The sequence below is a fragment of the Sinocyclocheilus grahami genome, unplaced genomic scaffold (assembly GCF_001515645.1).
Source record: "Sinocyclocheilus grahami isolate Dianchi unplaced genomic scaffold, SAMN03320097.WGS_v1.1 scaffold817.1, whole genome shotgun sequence".
NCBI lineage: Eukaryota > Metazoa > Chordata > Actinopteri > Cypriniformes > Cyprinidae > Sinocyclocheilus > Sinocyclocheilus grahami.
The window spans coordinates 78,943-98,124 of record NW_015505996.1 but is presented as its reverse complement, the minus strand read 5'-3'; the positions used below and the strand labels follow the sequence as shown (position 1 = coordinate 98,124).

At 40.2% G+C, this 19,182-nt stretch overlaps 2 protein-coding genes across 2 annotated transcripts; one reads left to right on the top strand and one right to left on the bottom strand.

The window, feature by feature from the left end:
* The first annotated feature begins 4,917 nt into the window (after positions 1-4,917).
* LOC107562313 (protein RD3-like) lies at positions 4,918-18,084 on the top strand. Its single transcript, XM_016246943.1, has 4 exons — positions 4,918-4,930; positions 7,002-7,333; positions 10,619-10,682; positions 17,919-18,084. Exons 1-4 carry the CDS (start codon positions 4,928-4,930, stop codon positions 17,964-17,966), a joined length of 447 nt encoding a protein of 148 aa, XP_016102429.1. The 5' UTR covers positions 4,918-4,927; the 3' UTR covers positions 17,967-18,084.
* On the bottom strand, positions 15,936-17,925 carry LOC107562312 (ADP-ribosylation factor-like protein 6-interacting protein 4). The gene is made up of 7 exons (XM_016246942.1): positions 17,845-17,925; positions 17,496-17,565; positions 17,259-17,387; positions 17,019-17,077; positions 16,655-16,744; positions 16,436-16,528; positions 15,936-16,212 (listed from the first exon to the last, which is right to left on the bottom strand). The coding sequence occupies exons 1-7, from the start codon at positions 17,845-17,847 to the stop codon at positions 16,162-16,164; spliced, it is 495 nt and encodes a 164-aa protein (XP_016102428.1). The 5' UTR covers positions 17,848-17,925; the 3' UTR covers positions 15,936-16,161.
* Positions 18,085-19,182: the final 1,098 nt, after the last annotated feature.

The window sequence follows — 19,182 nt, the reverse complement described above, 5'->3', positions numbered from 1 at the left end:
AGTACATGCTTGTCGTGTAGCAGCGATTTGAAGCGGCGCAGAGCAAGCCATACTGCTTGCAACTTGAGGCAGTTGATATGCCACTGTTGTCGGGGCCCTCCGACCAGAGCCCCGCAGCTGCATTCCCATTGCACATGGCACCCCAGCCCCTGGCAGAGGCATCTGTTGATTCAACAACATGCCTGGATACTTGCCCTAGGGACACCCCTGTCCGAAGAAAGGCAAGATCTGACCACGGGTTGAAGGTCTGATGGCAGGATGGGGTGACTGAGACCCGGTACAGGTCGCGTTGCCATGCCTATCTCGGGACCCGGTCATGAAGCCAACGCTGAAGCGGTCTCATATGAAGCAACCCGAGCGGCGTGACAGCTGCTGCGGATGCCATATGCCCCAGGAGCCTCTGAAACTGTTTCAGTGGAACCGCCCTCTTGCGCTGGAAAGACCCCAGGCAGTTCAGCATCGACTGCGCACGCTCTACTGAGAGACGTGCTGAGAGGTTGACCGAGTCCAGCTCCATGCTGAGAAAAGAGATCCTCTGCACCGGGGAGAGTTTGCTCTTTTCCCAGTTGACCTGAAGCCCCAACCGGCTAAGGTGACTGAGCACCGTGTCCCTGTGTTCATACAACTGCGCTTGAGACTGGGCCAGTATGAGCCAGTCATCGAGGTAGTTGAGAATGCGAATGCCAGCTTCCCTTAATGGAACAAGGGCTGCCTCCACGACCTTGGTGAAGACACGAGGCGACAGAGATAGCCCGAAGGGGAGTACCTTGTACTGATATGCTCCCCCTTCGGACGCAAAGCGGAGAAACTGTCTGTGTCGAGGGAGAATCGCTGAGGGGACTGACCACCGTGTTCCTGTGTTCGCACAGCTGCGCTTGAGATTGGGCCAGTATGAGCCAGTCGTCGAGGTAGTTGAGAACGCGAATGCCAGCTTCCCTCAATGGAACAAGGGCTGCCTCCACGACCTTGGTGAAGACACGAGGCGACAGGGATAGCCCGAAGGGGAGAACCTTGTACTGATATGTTCGCCCTTCGAACGCAAAGTGGAGAAACGGCCTGTGTCGAGGGAGAGTCGAGACATGAAAGTACGCATCCTTGAGGTCAATTGCTGCGAACCAATCGAAAGGACGGACACATTGAAAGATGCGTTTCTGCATCAACATCCGCGCAGGTCCAGGATTGGTCATAACCCACCGCCTTTCTTGGGTACGATGAAGTATGGGCTGTAAAACCCTGACCTCATCTCGGCTGGAGGGACTGGCTGTATCGCGACCTTCGCCAGCAGGACCGCGATCTCTGCACGCAAGACAGGAGCATCTCTGTCCAGCACAGAGGTGAACCGAATGCCCCTGAACTTGGGAGGGCGCCGGGCAAATTTAATCGCATAGCCGAGTCTGATGGTTCTCACGAGCCAGCGAGACGGCCTGGGGAGCGCTAGCCAGGCCCCCAGCGACCGAACAAGCAGGACTAGGGAAACCACCGACGTACTCACAGTGGGGCAGCGAAGTGGAACACAGGGACCCAACCCCAGAGGCAGTGCGTCCCAGAGTTGGGTCTGAGTGCGCGGTGCACCACTTACCTGGCTCCACGGCTGGGCAGTGGGCTCGTGAACAAAGGATTCTCCACTCGGCCCTCCTCCTGGGGAAGGAGTGGTGCGGTCACCACCTCCTGAAGAGCAGGATCCAAGGACTCCGGGTCGCCCGTCTCAGGGACGCCGCCTGCCCTGGCGCTTCACGGGCTTGGCAGAGGCGGAGGCGGAGGCGGGCTGCGCCACTTTCCTGCGGCCAGCTCCACGCTGCAGCCGTTGTGAAGGCTGCTGCTGTGGCCGAGGTGGAGCGGAGGTGGAGGCCGCAGGAGGGCGCCCTTGGCGACGAGCAGACAGAGGGGCTGCAGCCGACGGTGGGGTGGAGACAGCAGCAGACCGCCGGGGCAGGTCTCCGTCTGCTTCTTTGCGGCGGAGAACTGTTGGGCAAAGCCCTCCACCGCTTCGCCGAATAGGCCGGCCTGGGGGATCGGGGAGTCCAGGAAGCGATGCTTGTCGGCCTCCCTCATATCCGCCAAGGTCAGCCATAGGTGGCGCTCCTGGACCACCAGTGTGGACATCGCCTGACCCACGTCGCCCTAAGTGCGAGGTCCTGTAATCCGCCTGTGCTCCGCACGAGATGCTGGGCCCCGCCCTGTCCGAGGATCCAGCAAGCTCGTTCGGGAACACCAGGTGGTGCGATGTGCTGGAGGAATGAGAGGCCCGCGGAGACGCACAGAGAAGTAGCCCTCAGAGAACCGGAGGAGCTAGAACGGGGCATGGCAAGGGGGATACCCCCCCGTTTAATGAGGTGGTATCTGGACCGCAACATCGCGATGGTCATGTTCCCGCACTGAGAACCTGACTCATCCATGAGCGCTGCTTCAGCCTGCTGAAAGCCCAAGCACGAGATACAGCGATCATGACCGTCAGATGAAGCCAGGAAACGACCATATCCAGAAACGCACGAGCGGGAAGCCATCTTTAAAAAGATGCCCGTCGCTCGTGGAGCTCTTTTAGATATTGCTCTTTTAGGGTTTTTTTTTTTTTTTTTGGAAAACACTCTTTTAGAGAGAGTGCAGAAGCGCCCAGGGGAGGTCGCGGCGAGACCGCAGAATGGGAAGCTGCAACACGCCGACGAGAAGCAGCACTGGATGGCAACCCCCGCTGACGCGCCGTGACACCAACGCTAAGGCTGTCTCGTAGACACTCGCGGAGATTAAGTCTTGCTAGAAGGCTCGGCTCCGAAGCGAAAAGCTGATGTGCGTTTGCACGCACGCCAACTGTCATTGGCTTGTTTAGTTAACACTCGAAGGTGATTGGGCTCTCGGGCGAGATCCCAATTCGTCAGTCACGACTGATGTAACGTCGAACGTGACTGACTGAAAGGAACCACTGTTCTACATTAAATATTTAGCTAACAACAGTCTGTTACCTAGCAACAGTGTATGTTAAAGTTAGCTTAGTCAACGTAGGCTAACATCAACAGGTGTAGACAGAAAATATGATTATCCTGACCTGAGCTAATTTACTGAATCAACCAACTCACAAATCCTTTCTTTCTTTCTTTCTTTTCATCCATGATGACATTAAAGTCATCTGTTGCTGCTTCTGGTGTTTCATCGCTGACTGTGCCGCAACCAGAGTGTGCACGCGACTATGTTCCTGGACGCGGACGCGCGTGTCTGTGCCCTGCTCAGTTCTGCTCCTCCGTGGCAATGACGGCATGTGGTTAAAAAAATCATAACAAACGAATTTAAAAAGTGGGGGGGACACAAACGTGATTTTGAAAAGTGGGGGGGACATGTCCCCCCTGTCCCCAGTGGAAATTACGCCCCTGATTTCTAGACCACTAATCAAATTTCTGGCAATCAGCATGTGAGCTCTTTGAGCAAAAGGTCAGATTTCCTCGCTTGCACTGAGAAGCTTATGACTTCTGAAAGATCCTCAAATCATGCTGGAAAATATGATCATGAGATTTTTAAAGGGGTCATATGATGTTATTAAAAAGAACATTATTTTTGTGTTTTTGGTGTAATGAAATGTGTTTATGTGGTTTAAAGTTCAAAAAACACATTATTTTCCACATACTGTACATTATTGTTTCTCCTATATGCCCCGCCTTTCTGAAACGCGTCGATTTTTACAAAGTTCATCGGTCTGAAAAAGCGAGGTGTGCTCTGATTGGCCAGCTATCCAGTGCGTTGTGATTGGCCGAATACCTCAAGCGTGTGACTGAAATGTTACGCCCCTTACCATATTATGATGGAATATCTCTTTGGATTTGAGACTTCAGTCTTTGCAACTTTACAGATCTTCTTTATGCACCAAGAGCTTGTAACACTTCAAAGAGAAAGGAAAAATTGAAATCGCATCATATGACCCCTTAAAGCTTTAATTGGGGGAAAAGAAAATAAAGCCTCAACGTTAACCTTGTACCAGATAACTCGTCTTAGTCACATGACCTCATAGCCCACACATGCTCGTAATCTGTTTATGCAGCGCATGACCCGTCCTCCCCCGCTCTTCTGCCCTCCCATCCCATCTGCCTTTCAGCTGATGATACATGTGGTAGAATAGGCTTGGGGAGCATTGCTATAGCAACCGCAAACAGAAAGGCACTTCAGAGCAATCTCAAAGAGGAAATGTGACCTGGGCCATTACACATCTACAAGCCCTACAAGACAACCGGATCACTTCTAAAGGTAAGGAGATTGAGCAAATGAGGAAAGAATAAAGAGGAGATAGCAAAAGAGAATGGGGGAGGAGTGGGTGGATGGACAACAATATTGAGAAAAACACAAGACTAACAAATTCAGCACGTTTTGAGAAGTCAAACTTTGTATTTTGAGAATCACCGGCAGTGATTTAAACAGGTGGACATTGAGCATATTACTTTTAGTAATGTTTGTCAGTAGTGTTCAAGGCAAAATAGTCTCTTCTTGATGGATAAAATCATACATTTCCTTAATAACAATACTGCTTTGGTCAAATTTTAAGTAGTGAAATGGCTATTGTCTCTAAATGAATGTACCTAAAATATTGGACATATTCAGAAATTTTAAGTGTTGCACTTTAATTCTGATCTGGTCTTCCATTTGAGGCAGGTTTATGTATGGCATGTGTACAGCAAAAGCTTGACTTTCTTTGAATGGACAAACAATGAGACATTTCTCAAAATATCTTTTTTTTGTGTTCAAAAGAAAGTCAATCATACAGGTTTTGAAAAACATTTCATTTTTGGGTAAACTATCTATTTTAACTGCTCTTTATTCTGTATACTCATTATCACAGGACAGTGAACCCAAATGTGACATTCAAATTAGTAATTTAAGAAATTATGCTCTTTTCTTTTTCTTTTTTTTTAGCAAAAGTGGTTCTGGACTGGTGGACCATGACCCAAAAATGGTCTGATACAAAAATTTTTTAAATAAATTAGTAAATAAATAAATCTAATTTGTTAGTAAAACAATGGTTATTAAAGTACATTTTACAAGAAAATACATGTAAAGTCGTTCCACTGTAACAATATGTTACAGTGTTTCTTTGGAATTATTTGTGAAATTTACTAGAGACCGGTTTAGAGTAAAAATAATTGAAAACCTGAACCTGTGTGTGTGTGTAGTGGCATGGTTAAATGCAACTAATAAAATGCAACTAACTTGTCTGCAGGTAGAACAGAAACTAAATAGGCTTTTCAACTTTTAAAAGTGAGAAACACTTTTAGGTTGTCCGTCAGTATTTTGGCGTAAAATCACTTTGTGGAATCTAGCCAAATAGATACTATGGACAGGTTGTGTGACATGCCCTCATCCTTGAAAACCATAAACAAAATACGCAAAGTGAAAAAAATGACTCAGGCTATCTATATTATATTATATTATGCAGGCTCCCAAGAGCATGAAAATAATTAAAATTCAAGAGATACTTGTTCCAGTTTTCTTTATCATACTAACAATTTTGAATAGAGTTAGATCATAGATACATGGTAATATCAATGAATTTCAGTGTTTGAATTTAAGGATGTATGTTTACTTTTGTATGATAAGCAGTTATGGTTACCATGTTTGGTCAAAATATAGGTCAGCGTCCTTCACAAATTCACATCAGAACAGATTCCGTTTTGGAAATGAGCCGAGAGCTCAGTGCTGTGATGTCTGTCAGGTGTTAAAGAGCATCTGTGCTTTGAGGTTTAGGCTTGGTATCATTAATCCCCAACAACAATATGATGTTGCAAATGAGTAGGCTATAACCTTAAAGGGACACTCCCAAAATAGACAAAATTATTTTGTCGTTTACTCACCCCCATGTCATTCTAAACCATGACTTTATCTTTTTCGGAGCGTCTATTTACACTAAGTGCAAACAGCCCGCTTTGTTGGCAGAGGCTACTTACACTAGCTCCACCCACAAACGTGTGATAGGGATGGTCAACACTATAAAAGACGGCCAATAACCATCAGCTTCAATGGTGTAGATAGTAAAGCGCGTACCTTTAGTCTTGACACGATCGACCCGAGTTCACCTTTTACCGATTTTTTTTTCTCCCTTTTCAAATCTCAGATCACATCTGAAAGGCATTTATTTTCAATAAACATGAAGGAAATAATCAAAAAGTTGAAAATAAAGTATTGGGTAGGATTAGGGTAGGTGTAGGGAGGGCTTTATTGTCCCAATAAGGTGGCATCCATTTAATAATTTGAATTAAAATTATAATTTGCACTCAATACGTTATTACTGCATACTGTTTTATAGTAATAATGAGGTGCAGATAATTGCCACTATTTGTTAATAAGTAGTATAAATAGCAGAAAATCCTGCTATTTTAACTGTGTAAATAGAATCCATTGCTATTTGCACTTAATGAAAATAGCATCTATCACTAAGAAAATATGTTATTTTCACTTAGTGTAAATAGCCTCTATCGCTATTTACAATTAGTGCAAATAGCCACTGCCTTGGTTTTTTTTTTCTGTGAAACACAGTCTATAAGATATTTTAAAGAACACTTTTAAAAATAATTGGCATCTATATGGTACCACGAAGAACCTTCAACATCCATGGAACATTTTCATTGTACAGAAGGTTCTTTATAATCTTTAATCTATATAATCTTTAAACCTATAAAGGTTCATTAGATTAGGAAAATGTTCTTTACACTAAGTGGTTCTTTTAGGAAATGTTTGGTTCTTCTATGGCACTGCTGCAAGTGAATATATTCACCAAACCATTTCGGGTTCCATTGGATCCATAGTACTCAAATACCTTGGAAGTCAATAGGACCCAAAACTGTTGGCAGATGATCACAGAATTTTGTGCACAAGCACTTTATGCCAAATTTCAAGGTGAAATTAATAAGAAAAGGCATTCAATCTACAAAAACAAATCCCAAGATCCATCATCCATTGCACACCCAACATTTGTTTAAATTGCTTTTTGTTTTGCGCATCTATGATGGCTTTTACTGCATCTCTAACAGGTCAAATTCAAGGTGAGCAGCAGAGGGCCGGTGACAGCATCGAGCATGTCGTGGTTCAGCTGGAACGAGCCGTACTATCGGAGCCCAAGACGTGAGCCGTCTGAAGTGGTTACGGACACCCTGATGCTGGAGCTGAGCTGGCAGATGAAGGAGGTCGAGAGACAGCAGCGGGAGCGAGACGATGAGTATCGGAGGCTGAAGAGCGGCGTGGACTACAGCTGGCTCATGAGCACACCACACAGCTCATTTGACATCAGCCAAGGAGAGAGACTCGGCCTTGAGGACCTGTGTAGCAAAGTACCACCATCATACTGCGGATCTGTAATACAAAGGTAAGGCAGATGTGGTAAAGGAGACATTCGTTGGGTGCTCCTCATTGCACGTTTTGTTTTCAGCATGAGGATGTTCGTCACCACAGGTTCAGGAGAGGCCGATCTGGGTAATTAGTTTACTAAGCCGTCTTTGTGATGTCACTACTAAGAAACACACAAACACAGCCATGTTTTTTCTGTAGGTGAACTAAGCAGCTCTAACCTGCTGAAGTGATAATTGTAAATCGCACACATGCCTCACGGGATGCGCACCTGACAGATTCAGCCCAAACAGATGCTGTTCATTTTTGTTCAGGTAGCAACTGCAGAGCAACTGATTTGTTCAGCCCCCTCATGATAACCAACACCAGTTCACCCCAAATTTCCTATCATATACTCACCCTCATGTTGTTGCAAAACTATATATTTTTTTCTTCTGTGTAACATAAAACAAGATCATTTGATATTTTTTTCCCTTCCAATGGAATTCATTGGTAATGGTTTGGTTACCAACACACTTATATAAATACATTTGTTTTCTTCAGAAGAAAGATATGTATGTTTGTAATGACATGATGGTGAGTAAATAATCCCATAATTAAAATTTTTTGGGTGAACTATTATTACTTACTCATTATTTACTTATCTTCATGTCATTACAAACTGTATGCTGTTATTTTTTATCCTATGGAGAACACACACACACTCACACAAAATAAAGAAATTTCACACATATTTTTGCCCATTCAATAACAATTCTTAGGAATCATGGGCTGTCAAGCATTAAAAAGGAAAGAAAGATATTATGAAAGCACTGTATTCTGTGTTTTTTATTCCAAGTCTTCCAACAAAATACAGCATGTTTGCGTGAGGAACAGTCTGAAATATCTAGTCATTTCAGTCGGTTCCTCATCGGGTTAATTTAGTTAACTAAAACTAAAAAACGTTCATATATATACTAAAATAACTAAAACTAAAGAAAAAATAATACAACTATAGGCACATAAAACTACTTCTAAAAATGACAAAAACATACCAACATTGCTAAAATTTGAGCTAAAATTAAAATGAAAATATAAAAATAAAACCTGATTGAAAATATAAAACTATAACAGTATCTAAGTGATACGAAAATAGCACTGATTCCTCAGTAAAATTATTGTATGGCTTCAAACAACTTGGAATATACTGCACAAATTACATTAGCTACTTTTATGGTGCTTTTTTTGTACTTTGTGGTGTTTGTCTGCCTGTGGTCACTGAACTGAAGATTTTTGATGTGTGTGTTTCACAGAGAAAAAAAAATTGCACATGGCAGTGAATAAATACTGACAGAATTTTTGAGTGAAATTCTTACATCCTTGTCAGAGAGAATCTTTTTTTTTTGAAAGAAGAGAAGAAGGATGATCTAGTCCTTCCCACGGGGACTAGTTAAAAAAGTGAGAGTTTTAAGAGGATTGTATTGATTAAACAAAGAAGGAGAAGTAAGATTGAGACAACACTGATTTGTTGATTTAATTGGAAAGATAAGAACCTAGCTTGGTAACCTATTTTAAGACTCCCTAAGAACATCTTCGTCTGTGGAGCAAGAGCGCACGGGTCCTGAGAGGCTGCTTTTACTCTGATGAGTCAAGTGCTTATGTTTTGCTCTCATAGGGACCACAGGCCACAGTTCACCTGGGAAAGAGAGGCGGATGTTTTTGTGTTGTGTAAAATCTTTTTAAATGGGTTATTAAAACAGACACACGACCAAAAAAGCTGTCTGAAAATGGCTGTTGAATGCTGGTGTTATTAGTAATCATTAATTTTTCCTTGAGGTCCACTTAGCCTAAACATGACAGTTTTCCACTTTTTACAATAAATGATGCAGTGGTTAATATTTGACACTGTACGTATGTAAATAACCTCAGTTATGATTGGTTATTTTAATTGAGTAATAACATTTACTTAAAGGATTCTAACATTGGGAAGTTAATTGCAACTTTATCTAGTGTGACACTGTTTCTTGTCATTCTGACTTTATGTCTCACAATGTGCCTTAATATATTCCAGTTGTGACTTTATATTTCTCAGTGTGACTTTGTTTCTTGTAATTGCAACTTCATACCTCACACTTGAGAATTTATGATTCAATCTCACTATTTATATCTCTCAGTAACACTAAATATTGCAACTGTGACTCTATTTCTTGGAATTGCGACTTGCAGTTAGTATATCTTGCAGTTGCAACTTGATTTCCCTCAGTGTGACTTCAGCTCTTGCAAGGGTGACTTTATTTCTTGTAACTGTGGCTTAACATCTTACAATTGCAACTCTATTTTTCTCAATGTGACTTTAAATCTCACAGATGTAATTTCTTCTTTATATTTCACAATGTGCCTTTATAGCTTCCAATTGTGACTTTATATCTTTCAGTGCGACTTTAAAATCTCACAATTGTGACTTTGTTTCTTGTAATTGTGACTTTATCTTTCACTGTGACTTGAAATCTGGCAAGGGTGACTGTTTCTCGTAATTCCGTAATTCTATAGCGTACAGTGTGCCTTTATAGCTTCCAATTGTGACTTTATGTCTCTCAATGTGACTTTAAATCTCACAATTGTGATTGTTTCTTGCAATTATGACTTTGTATCTCACAATGTGCCTTTATATCTAACATTTGCGCCTTTATATTGTCAAGGTGTGATTTTTCTATCTCTAAATGTGAATTTAAAGTTTGCAGTTGTGACTTTGCGTCTTGTAAGTTTTAAATTCCAGTTGCGCAGATGGGGAACGTTGTAACAATGCGTTGTAAATAGTAAATAGTGTAAAGGACATCACTAATGTCATAGCACAGTTTAATAATAGCGGGCTATAAGATCATAGTGGTCATAAGATCATGTTACAACATGCCCCTCAGATTCTACAATGTACCCCACCTTTGTTTCCCATAACTGTGACTTTTTCATTTGTAATGGGAATTTATTTCTTGTTTTAAATACAATCACCCGAGTAGAAACAGTCTTCCATGTGATGCTTGTAGAGATGCAGGGCACATCATTTGGCACGTTTCTTCGTCATTTTGACCTATTACACTCACAAGAAAGCAGCTCATAAACAATAATATTATTTCAGCAGGTTACATTTTTAGAATGAGTCATTGTTGCAGCTTTGTTACAATAAATGCCTTGAATGGACGGGACGTTTTGCTTTCTGAAAGTTAGTAATAGGCCTAGTACAAGTAATGAATTAAACTTTGATTTAATCCGATACTCCTTTGACAAAAGTGTTATGCAAAACTCTCCACTCTCTCTCCTCTCTTCAAAGGTTTCGGCAGGTGCTGATGGAGAATGAGCCTGAGGTGCAGGAGGTTTCCGGACTCTTCCGCTCTGTGCTTGTGGAAACACTCGAGCGTGTTCATGAGGAGCAGGAGGCGCAGCGTCTGACCCACCAGTGGAACAACAGACGCTCCGTAAGCCTGTCGCTGATGGGCTTCAAGTCTCGCGTACGGATCAACCCTTTCGGCAGCACCTTGGGACTGAAATCAAACAGTTACGGCTCGGAGGAAGATGGAGTAGATGTCAAGACTGTGTGTGGGGATGTTGAGAAGGGTCTTGGTCAGACAACGGAGAAAGCGCAGCGTGTGTGGAGCATGCCGGAGTTTCGGCACAAGGGAATCAATGGGAATGCTTGAGTGTCTGGGAGTGGGATTCAGCAGGATCTGGTCCAGTCAATGACTGCCTGATATTCCCAGCATCACCTTCACTGTCAGTGTATTTATATTTCCAGAAATATGGAGGTAAGAGGTATGTTGATGTTGGGAAATAAAACTTAAGTCTTTGCAAAGCAAATAAATAAATTTGCTACAAGGACTAGGTCTACACTCCCAACTCGTCACATATTGACGCTTGGTCAGGACCCTTTGGCATCACTTTTTGACGCACAGGGTCCTCCATTGCTTTAAATAAGAAAACCTTGGCGTCAGTATGCCGACGCGAAAGGCACTGGGAATTTTATCATTGTGATTAAATTATATATTGGATAATAATATTGCCATTATTGCATATACAGTGGGCAAAATATTTATTTGATCCCCTGCTGATTTTGTAAGTTTGCCCACTTGCAAAGAAATGAAGGGTCTGTAATTTTTATGGTAGGTTTATTTTAACGTATAGAGACAGAATACCAACCAAAAAATCCAGAAAAAAAACATATTATATAAAGGTTAGAAATTGATTTGCATTTCAGTGAGTGGAATAAGTATTTGATCCCCAAGCAGAACATGACGTCGTACTTGGTGCAGAAACCCTTGTTGGCAAGCACAGAGGCAAGACGTTTTTTGTAGTTGGTCACCAGGTTTGCACACATCTCAGGAGGGATTTTGATCCACTCCTCTTTACAGATCCTCTCTAAATCCTTAAGGTTTCTTGGCTGTCATTTGACAACTCGAAGTTTCAGCTCCCTTCACAGATTTTCTACAGGATTGAGGTCTGGAGGCTGACTAGGCCACTCCATAACCTTAAATGTGACATATCATGAAAATCTGACTTTTCCAGGTTTTAAGTGCTATACTCAGGTCCCCGGTGCATCTACCAACCAAGGAAACGTGAAAAAGATTAACCCAGTAACTTTGTTTTGGTAAGCCTTTTTCTGCAAGCGTCTGAGAAAACGAGCGCGTCTGATTTCGCTCCATTGGTGACGTGGCAAAGGGATCTCATTACAATATTACCACCCCTTTATCTGTAAGAGTTTCCACCCACGGTGCCATCATTTTGATTTCGCAAGCAACAACGGTGTACTAGTTCTAATGCCATGGAGAAAGTTTGAGCAAAACATGCTAACTGTTCTGTCTTTGGCTGCACAGACGAGCACAGAACACTATTTAGAGTCCCAGCCTCAGAGGAGACAAGAGAGCAGTGGATTTATTGATTTATGTAGGCTACTGTATATTGCTGCTGCCACACAGATCTAAAATAAACATGCAATTTATTTCCCAGCTGTTTACCTTCACAGACATATATAACCGACTGTTTTTGTAACTCGTGTGTTTTAAACTTAGTACTCGCATGCTGTGACAGCAGCTTTCTGTCCATGTGCTTCGGATGTGTGCACTCAGAAAACCTTACATCTGAAGTTTAAACTCATATGGTTTAAAACGCATGATTTCAGCGTGATAAACATGATAATCAGAACCAAAACAGATGTTATGATACAAGCTGTAATGGCACAGCTCTATTCTGGAAAAGGTGGCGGGGAGCAGCAGCTCATTTGCATTTAAAGACACAGGCCCGTAGAACAGCGCGTTTCTGCTTCCACTTAAAATAGGCATTTTCAAAATGATATAATAAATGATCCGTGGAGTATTTTGAGCTGAAACTTCACAGACACATTCTGTGGACACCAGAGACTTATATTACATATTGTAAAAAGGGGCATAATAGGTCAATTTAATGTGCTTCTTCTTGAGCCACTCCTTTGTTGCCTTGGTGGTATGTTTTGGGTCATTGTCATGCTGGAAGACCCATCCATGACCCATCTTCAGTGTTCTGGCTGAGGGAAGGAGGTTCTCGTCCAAGATTTTACAGCACATGGCCCCGTCCATTTGCCCCTCAATGCGGTGAAGTCGTCCTGTACCCTTAGCAGAAAAACAGTGCCAAAGCATGTTTCCACTAGGGCTGGGTTTTGACACAAATTTCACGATTCGATTCGATTCTCATTCATAAGCTTGCGATTCGATATCGATTATTTTAGATAAATATCAGGTACAGTGCATACCAAATTTTCTCAAGGAAAAAAATCTCTCAATTAATGCTGTAAAATATACACGAGAGTTAGTTGGTACTACATTACAATAATATTGAAGGTTAAAATTGACTGATTTGTTAAAATTACACTAATTATAAAGTTACAATGACATAATAATATTTCTACTTCAATTCGTTGTTTATTTAAAATATAAACATAATGGTGGCTTTTTATATGGTCCTGACCAAGCATCAATATGTGACGAGTCGGGAGTGAGAACATGTTGGATCCACGCCTTTCATTTTTGACAATGTGCATATATGCAGAAAATTCCTAAAACAGGAAACCAGATATTTGCCTGATCACTCATCATCAGATTCAATTTGTATGACAAACTGTATTTGTCAAATATATGACAAATACAGTTGCCTAATTTAACCTGTGGACTTTGGGAAAATAGGGCTTTTAATGGCCCTTCTGTTTTACAATTGATATAAAATGTAATAATAATAATAAAATATTCCAGTGCAGGTCAACTTTTGTAATATTGCCCCATTTTTTTGCTTGTTGTCAATGTATGTGCAAGTGTGTAAGTGATGAGCTGTTTGCAAAACATTTAAAGTAACTTTATTGATTTCCTTTGTCAGTTGAGTTACAATCAAATGTATAAAATCAATAAACGTTTTAATTTCATTGAGCTAAAAAATAAAAAAATGATGAACGTTTGCTTCTAGAGTTTGTGATTCTGAGACAGTGACATGGTATCCTGCATTTTATAACAAATGCCTCATCTCTGTCCGATACCCATTTCTGATTATTGTAAAAGTCATTTTAGCTCTCATGTTCTTTCTAAAGAATAAAAGACCAACCTTTCCTTGCTCATAGGAATGTTCCTTATAAAACTGCATCTGCAGTTTTGTAGCTTTCGGTTAAGGTTTATTAGTTATGAGGCCATTCTAGTGTACTCCAAAAAGTTTTCACCATTTTTTCTCTTTCCACAAAAATATTGAATACACATAGGCATTTCCAAATTTTTGGATGTCATAGGGTTTTAAATTGCATTGTTACAGGAGCTGTCAAAGTATAGCCAAAGCGTTCACAAATATTTTCAAGAATTTATCCTCAGAACACGAATGTAGTTAAAAGATATAGCAAAAACTGTATGCTATTTTGCAGAGGTACTGAAATTGTATAGGGCTAGGCTGCAGATTAATATTTATTATTCATGAAGTAATAAACCCTGTGGAAAATAAGTATAGGCCTACCTTAAAAAAAAACTTCCCCAACTCTATAAAGGATTTTGTGTTTTCTGTTAGAAACCATGCCACTCTAACCAATTTCTAACAAATGTTTATGATGTATGTGGTATCAAAGCCTTTTTGAGCTACCCAGGCTCATTGGAAATGCGTGTCTCTATATAAATTTCTGCAAAACTGAAAAACAATGTACCTGTAGGCTATATGTACGAATCACTGCAGTTTCCAGTTGAAATGAACACTAGAGGCAGTAAGGCCCTGTCCACACAAACACGGTTATTTTTTAAACCACAGCTTTTTCTACGCGGTTAGGCCGTTCGTCCACACGCAAACGCAGCACCGGTTCACTGAAACCGAACATTTTTGAAAACGCCTGCCAGGGTGAAGATTTTCAAAAACTCCGGTTGCAGTGTTACGTGTAGACAGCGAAACCAGAGTTTTTGGCTTGTGACGTCGGAGCCTGCGCTGTTATCTCCGCCTACTGGAAACTTTTTCAGGCTTCTGATTGGCCAACATGGCTTTACGGTTGAGATTATATCACCACCTGTTGGTTTGGCATGCTCTTGACAGTGCTTCACAGCATGCGTTTTCATGTGGATGGAGATTTTTTTTTAAAACCGGAAGGAAAAACCTAAAATTCTGACCTCTTTTATTCCTTTTCACACAAAGTACGATTTACAGGTCCACAGTTTCAATCAATAAAGCCTAATTTTCACACAAGAATATTATGTTATGACTTCAAAACTATTTTAACATGCTGCGAGATTTGAAAACTGATACTTTTGACCATTAGCATCACATATCCAGCTTCATACATGGGTTTACATATTCGGTAGGTTTGTTCGGTATAGCTCACGCAGTATGGCGTCGCACTTGAGAGGTAAAGAGCTCAGGTACGAATCTCAATTCTCAAAGAAAAAAAAAAAAGGTTCAAACCTGCATAAAAAGAAGTTCAGATGGCACGATTGCATCAACAAATGCGTTTTTATATCAGTTTTGCATTTGTTAATACTATCGGGTATGTTTAGGGTTGGGTTTGGTGTACTGTAGAGGATAACACAACAGAGCATTAACATTTAGCGACACTCCCCGGATATTTTAATAATTGCACTACGCACCTGAAGCAACATGATAAAAACACAGCAACACATGCCTATATCAATGTAATAAAAACGTGCCAGGGTCACGTGTTGAACCCGTGTTTTAGCCCCACTTACTGGACACTTCACTTTCAAACGTTCAGTAAGGTACGTAAAAACGATGTTGCAGAAATGTATCTAGAGGCATGCATTTCCATGAGCCTGGGTTGTTTTTAAAACACTAAAAAAAATAAAGGACACAAACTGGAAATTTATTTAAAAGTATTGTTATCAGTACGGTCAGATGGACGTGTCTCACAAAGGCAGATCATAAGCTTTCAACTACAAGCTAGTGGTGCTTCTGCATTTGGCTCAACACAATAAATACACGGATTATCATGGGATAACAAGAAACACACCACTGGAACCAACATGACTACAATGTTGTTTCAAATTTGAATTGTTTTTTTTAGATATACAACCTTCATGTCCCCGGTGACAAACTGTACAAACTGTTTAACTGTTAATATGAACTTGAGGTTTGCATTAAAAAAAAAAAAATTCTGACAATTTCAGTAACATGTAACAATGTTACATCCAAGCTACAATTCTCATAGGATCAGACATAAAATAAGTATTTCAGGACACAGTCTGGAATAAAAAAAAAAAAAGAGGGCAACCATCCACATAGTTTATGGTAAGGAACTGTCAATGTATAACATCAGGCAAACCCATTATTAGTTGAAGATGGTCTTTCCCTGAGTGGCGGCCAGGTGAATGATGAACTGAATCAGAAAGTGGAGTTTAAGAACTCCAGCAGTTCTGCTCTGTTTTTGTCCCTCTGTAAAAAAAAAAAAAAAAAAAAAAAAGGTAAGTCAATAAAAGATCTGTGCAAAACCTGACTATAGTTAATCTGATTTAACACTATTTTCACCAGCAGCCATCATAAAAAAATAAATAAAAGCAGCAGAGGGAAATTCCATGCTTTTATTATAAAATCAAATGGTTAATTTGTTGTTTTTCTCCAGTGTATTTATGTGCAATCTGCACAATGAAAAACTCACCTGCTTGTCCTTCTTTGATTTTTTCACTTTCATTTTAATCTTTTTCCCTGAAATCATACTGTACTTGCCAGTTTTCTTCTTTTCCTTAAGATACTGGGGAAGACAGACATTCTGTTATATCACTAAACTTCGCAATAATAATGCATTTAATCGAAATAAAAATAAAAGCGACTACTATGAAGCCAGCTATGAAGTTTCGAGTTGAGTTGAAAAAAGTACCTTTGAAATTTGAACAGGTCCAGAGCTGTCTTCCTGCCCTTTGTGTCCCTTTTCCTTCTTCCGCTTACGCGTCTTCTCTTTTTTTCCTTTCTATAATAACAATAGTTAAAACAGATAAGTGCAAATGTATTCCAAACCAACAGTTAATGAATTTACATGTAACAGTTTTTTTTTGTTTTTTTTTAAAGGCACAATAAACAAGCTTCTTATTGGAATAGTTCAGTCAAAAATGAATATTTGTATTTTTGAGTTTGACGCCCTTGGTCACCTCAGTGTCAAGAGCTGCGTAAAAATGATTTAAAACTTCTTGATTTTGTGTTCTACATAAACAATGTCAACTGGAATTTTAAAAAGAGCCAGGTACCTTTTTGCCATGTGTATCTTTCCTTTTCTTCGAAGACTTTCTTTGTTTTTTGCAAGAATCTAGCAGTGAAAGCACAAAGCACATTGATCTGCTGCATCACTAATCTTTTTTATTTCAATTTCTTCTTTCCTGTTAATAAGGCACGTGATGTTTTACACCTGCAAAAATGGTCCTTTCAGACGATATACGTCATTTTTTTATTTGAAAATAAATGTAATAAATCATTTTTATTGAACTTACCTGAGCTACTGGAGCTGGAGTTACTATGTGATGAAGAACTGCTGGATGAAGACTGTGAAGAAGAGGATGATGAGGAGGAAGATGATGATGATCGGCTTCGGCTTCTTGCTCGTTTCCGGTTTTCTCTTCCTGTCAATACATACAGCATATGTGTGAGCAAAATCATCTCCGCATGTTTGGCCGATCAGGGTTAGTGATTCTGTTCTCCACATTTCCTTTCCTAACACAGAACCTCACCTCTGCTGTGAGAACTACTTCTGCTTTTTGTACTCGACTCACTTCTCTCCACGGTGTCCACTTTGGCAGACTGAAAAATAACAACTAAAACCTCAGCATCCAGAAATGTTCAAAACATGGACTGTGTTCTTTATGAGAATCGAAGGCAAGAAGAGCAGCTTCAGTGCAGTCAAGGTAAGTCATGACCTGTATGTGTAGTCATTCTATAGCCAACGACTCATTTACTTCACAAATACGTTACACTTTATCCCTATACAATTTTTTTGGAAACTAAAGTTTGTGAAGATTTACAGCTTGATCTGAAGGTTTGACGAGAGCGCTGATTTTAATGTAACGTTAAGCAGTTTACCATGTTTATATTAAATTGTCTTCGAAATGTGGTCCTTCCGACCACAACAGAAATCGGAAGAATCAGAGGAATAGCCCGATATGAATATAATCCGTGGTGGAAATAAACTGCGTGGAATATAAATGACTCTTTTTCATTTCTGTGATCAGTGCGTCTGAATCAATAAAGATAAACACCACTGCGCAGCCATCTTGTTTACGTCATACAACCTACATTATCCGGGTACTGTTTAACAGCGCAGGCGCGTGACCGACGCAACCAAAAAATAAATCAATAAAATCTCCTGATTCATGTGTGTACTGAATATTAAAGTTTCTCAGTATCATTATTCAGGTATACATTTGTTAAGTAGACAGCGTCACATGATAGCTGTTGCTTTTCTAAGCGCTGGTGAGACTGGGCCAATACAGCTATTGATCGGTACATTATTGATTTAACAAAAATAATTTGTATGCATTAATCTAGCGAATTGCCAATTTTATATGAGAAAAAAAATCCTTGACATCATAGTGATTAAGTTATTTAACTTGCATAACTTTTTAAATAATGAAAAATAAATGTGGTTTTGGCTTCATTTACATCTGAATTGACATCTTATTTACTGAAATACATTTGAATATGTATTTTCTTCAGGTGAAATACGTGCTGCGCATGTTGTTATGTATCTTTTTCTTTTGCCACAGGAGAGTGAGAAAATAAACTGTAATCTGTCTCGTCGCAGACAGCTTTTGTCTGTGCTTATCTAAAGTAACTATACCCATAGATTATATATAAAAATAAAAATAAACGTTTCATTGGTTGTAATGTAGCAAGCACAACATAATAAAAAAAGAGGGAATAATTCCTCTGTAATACATAATTTTTCCTACAGAGGGCGGCCACGACTAAATGTTACTAAATGTTGGACAGCTTCCCCAGCACGGTCACTGAAAGCATTGTTATTATTGCATTTTTTACATCTCTTTTGCCTGAAAATAAGTCGACGATATATTTGTTAGTTTTTCAGGACACAATAGTTTTACCTAATTTATCATTGGTTGTTACTGATCACAATGATAACTACTGTTGCAAGAAAGTTGAAGGATCTTTGGATGTGGACAATTTATGTGAATGGATTTTCCCGTATTGCATGGCGGGAAAGTGCTTTATCCTACAGAAAAGCCTTAAAAACTGCTAGATCTGATTACTTGTCATCTCTTTTTAGAAGAAAACAAACACAACCCAAGTATTTATTCAATACAGTTAAATTCGTTAATTAATTAATCATTATATGAACTACTTTACTTTCAAGATCAATACTATTAGAGATAAAATTGTAACCATGCAGCCATCAGCCAC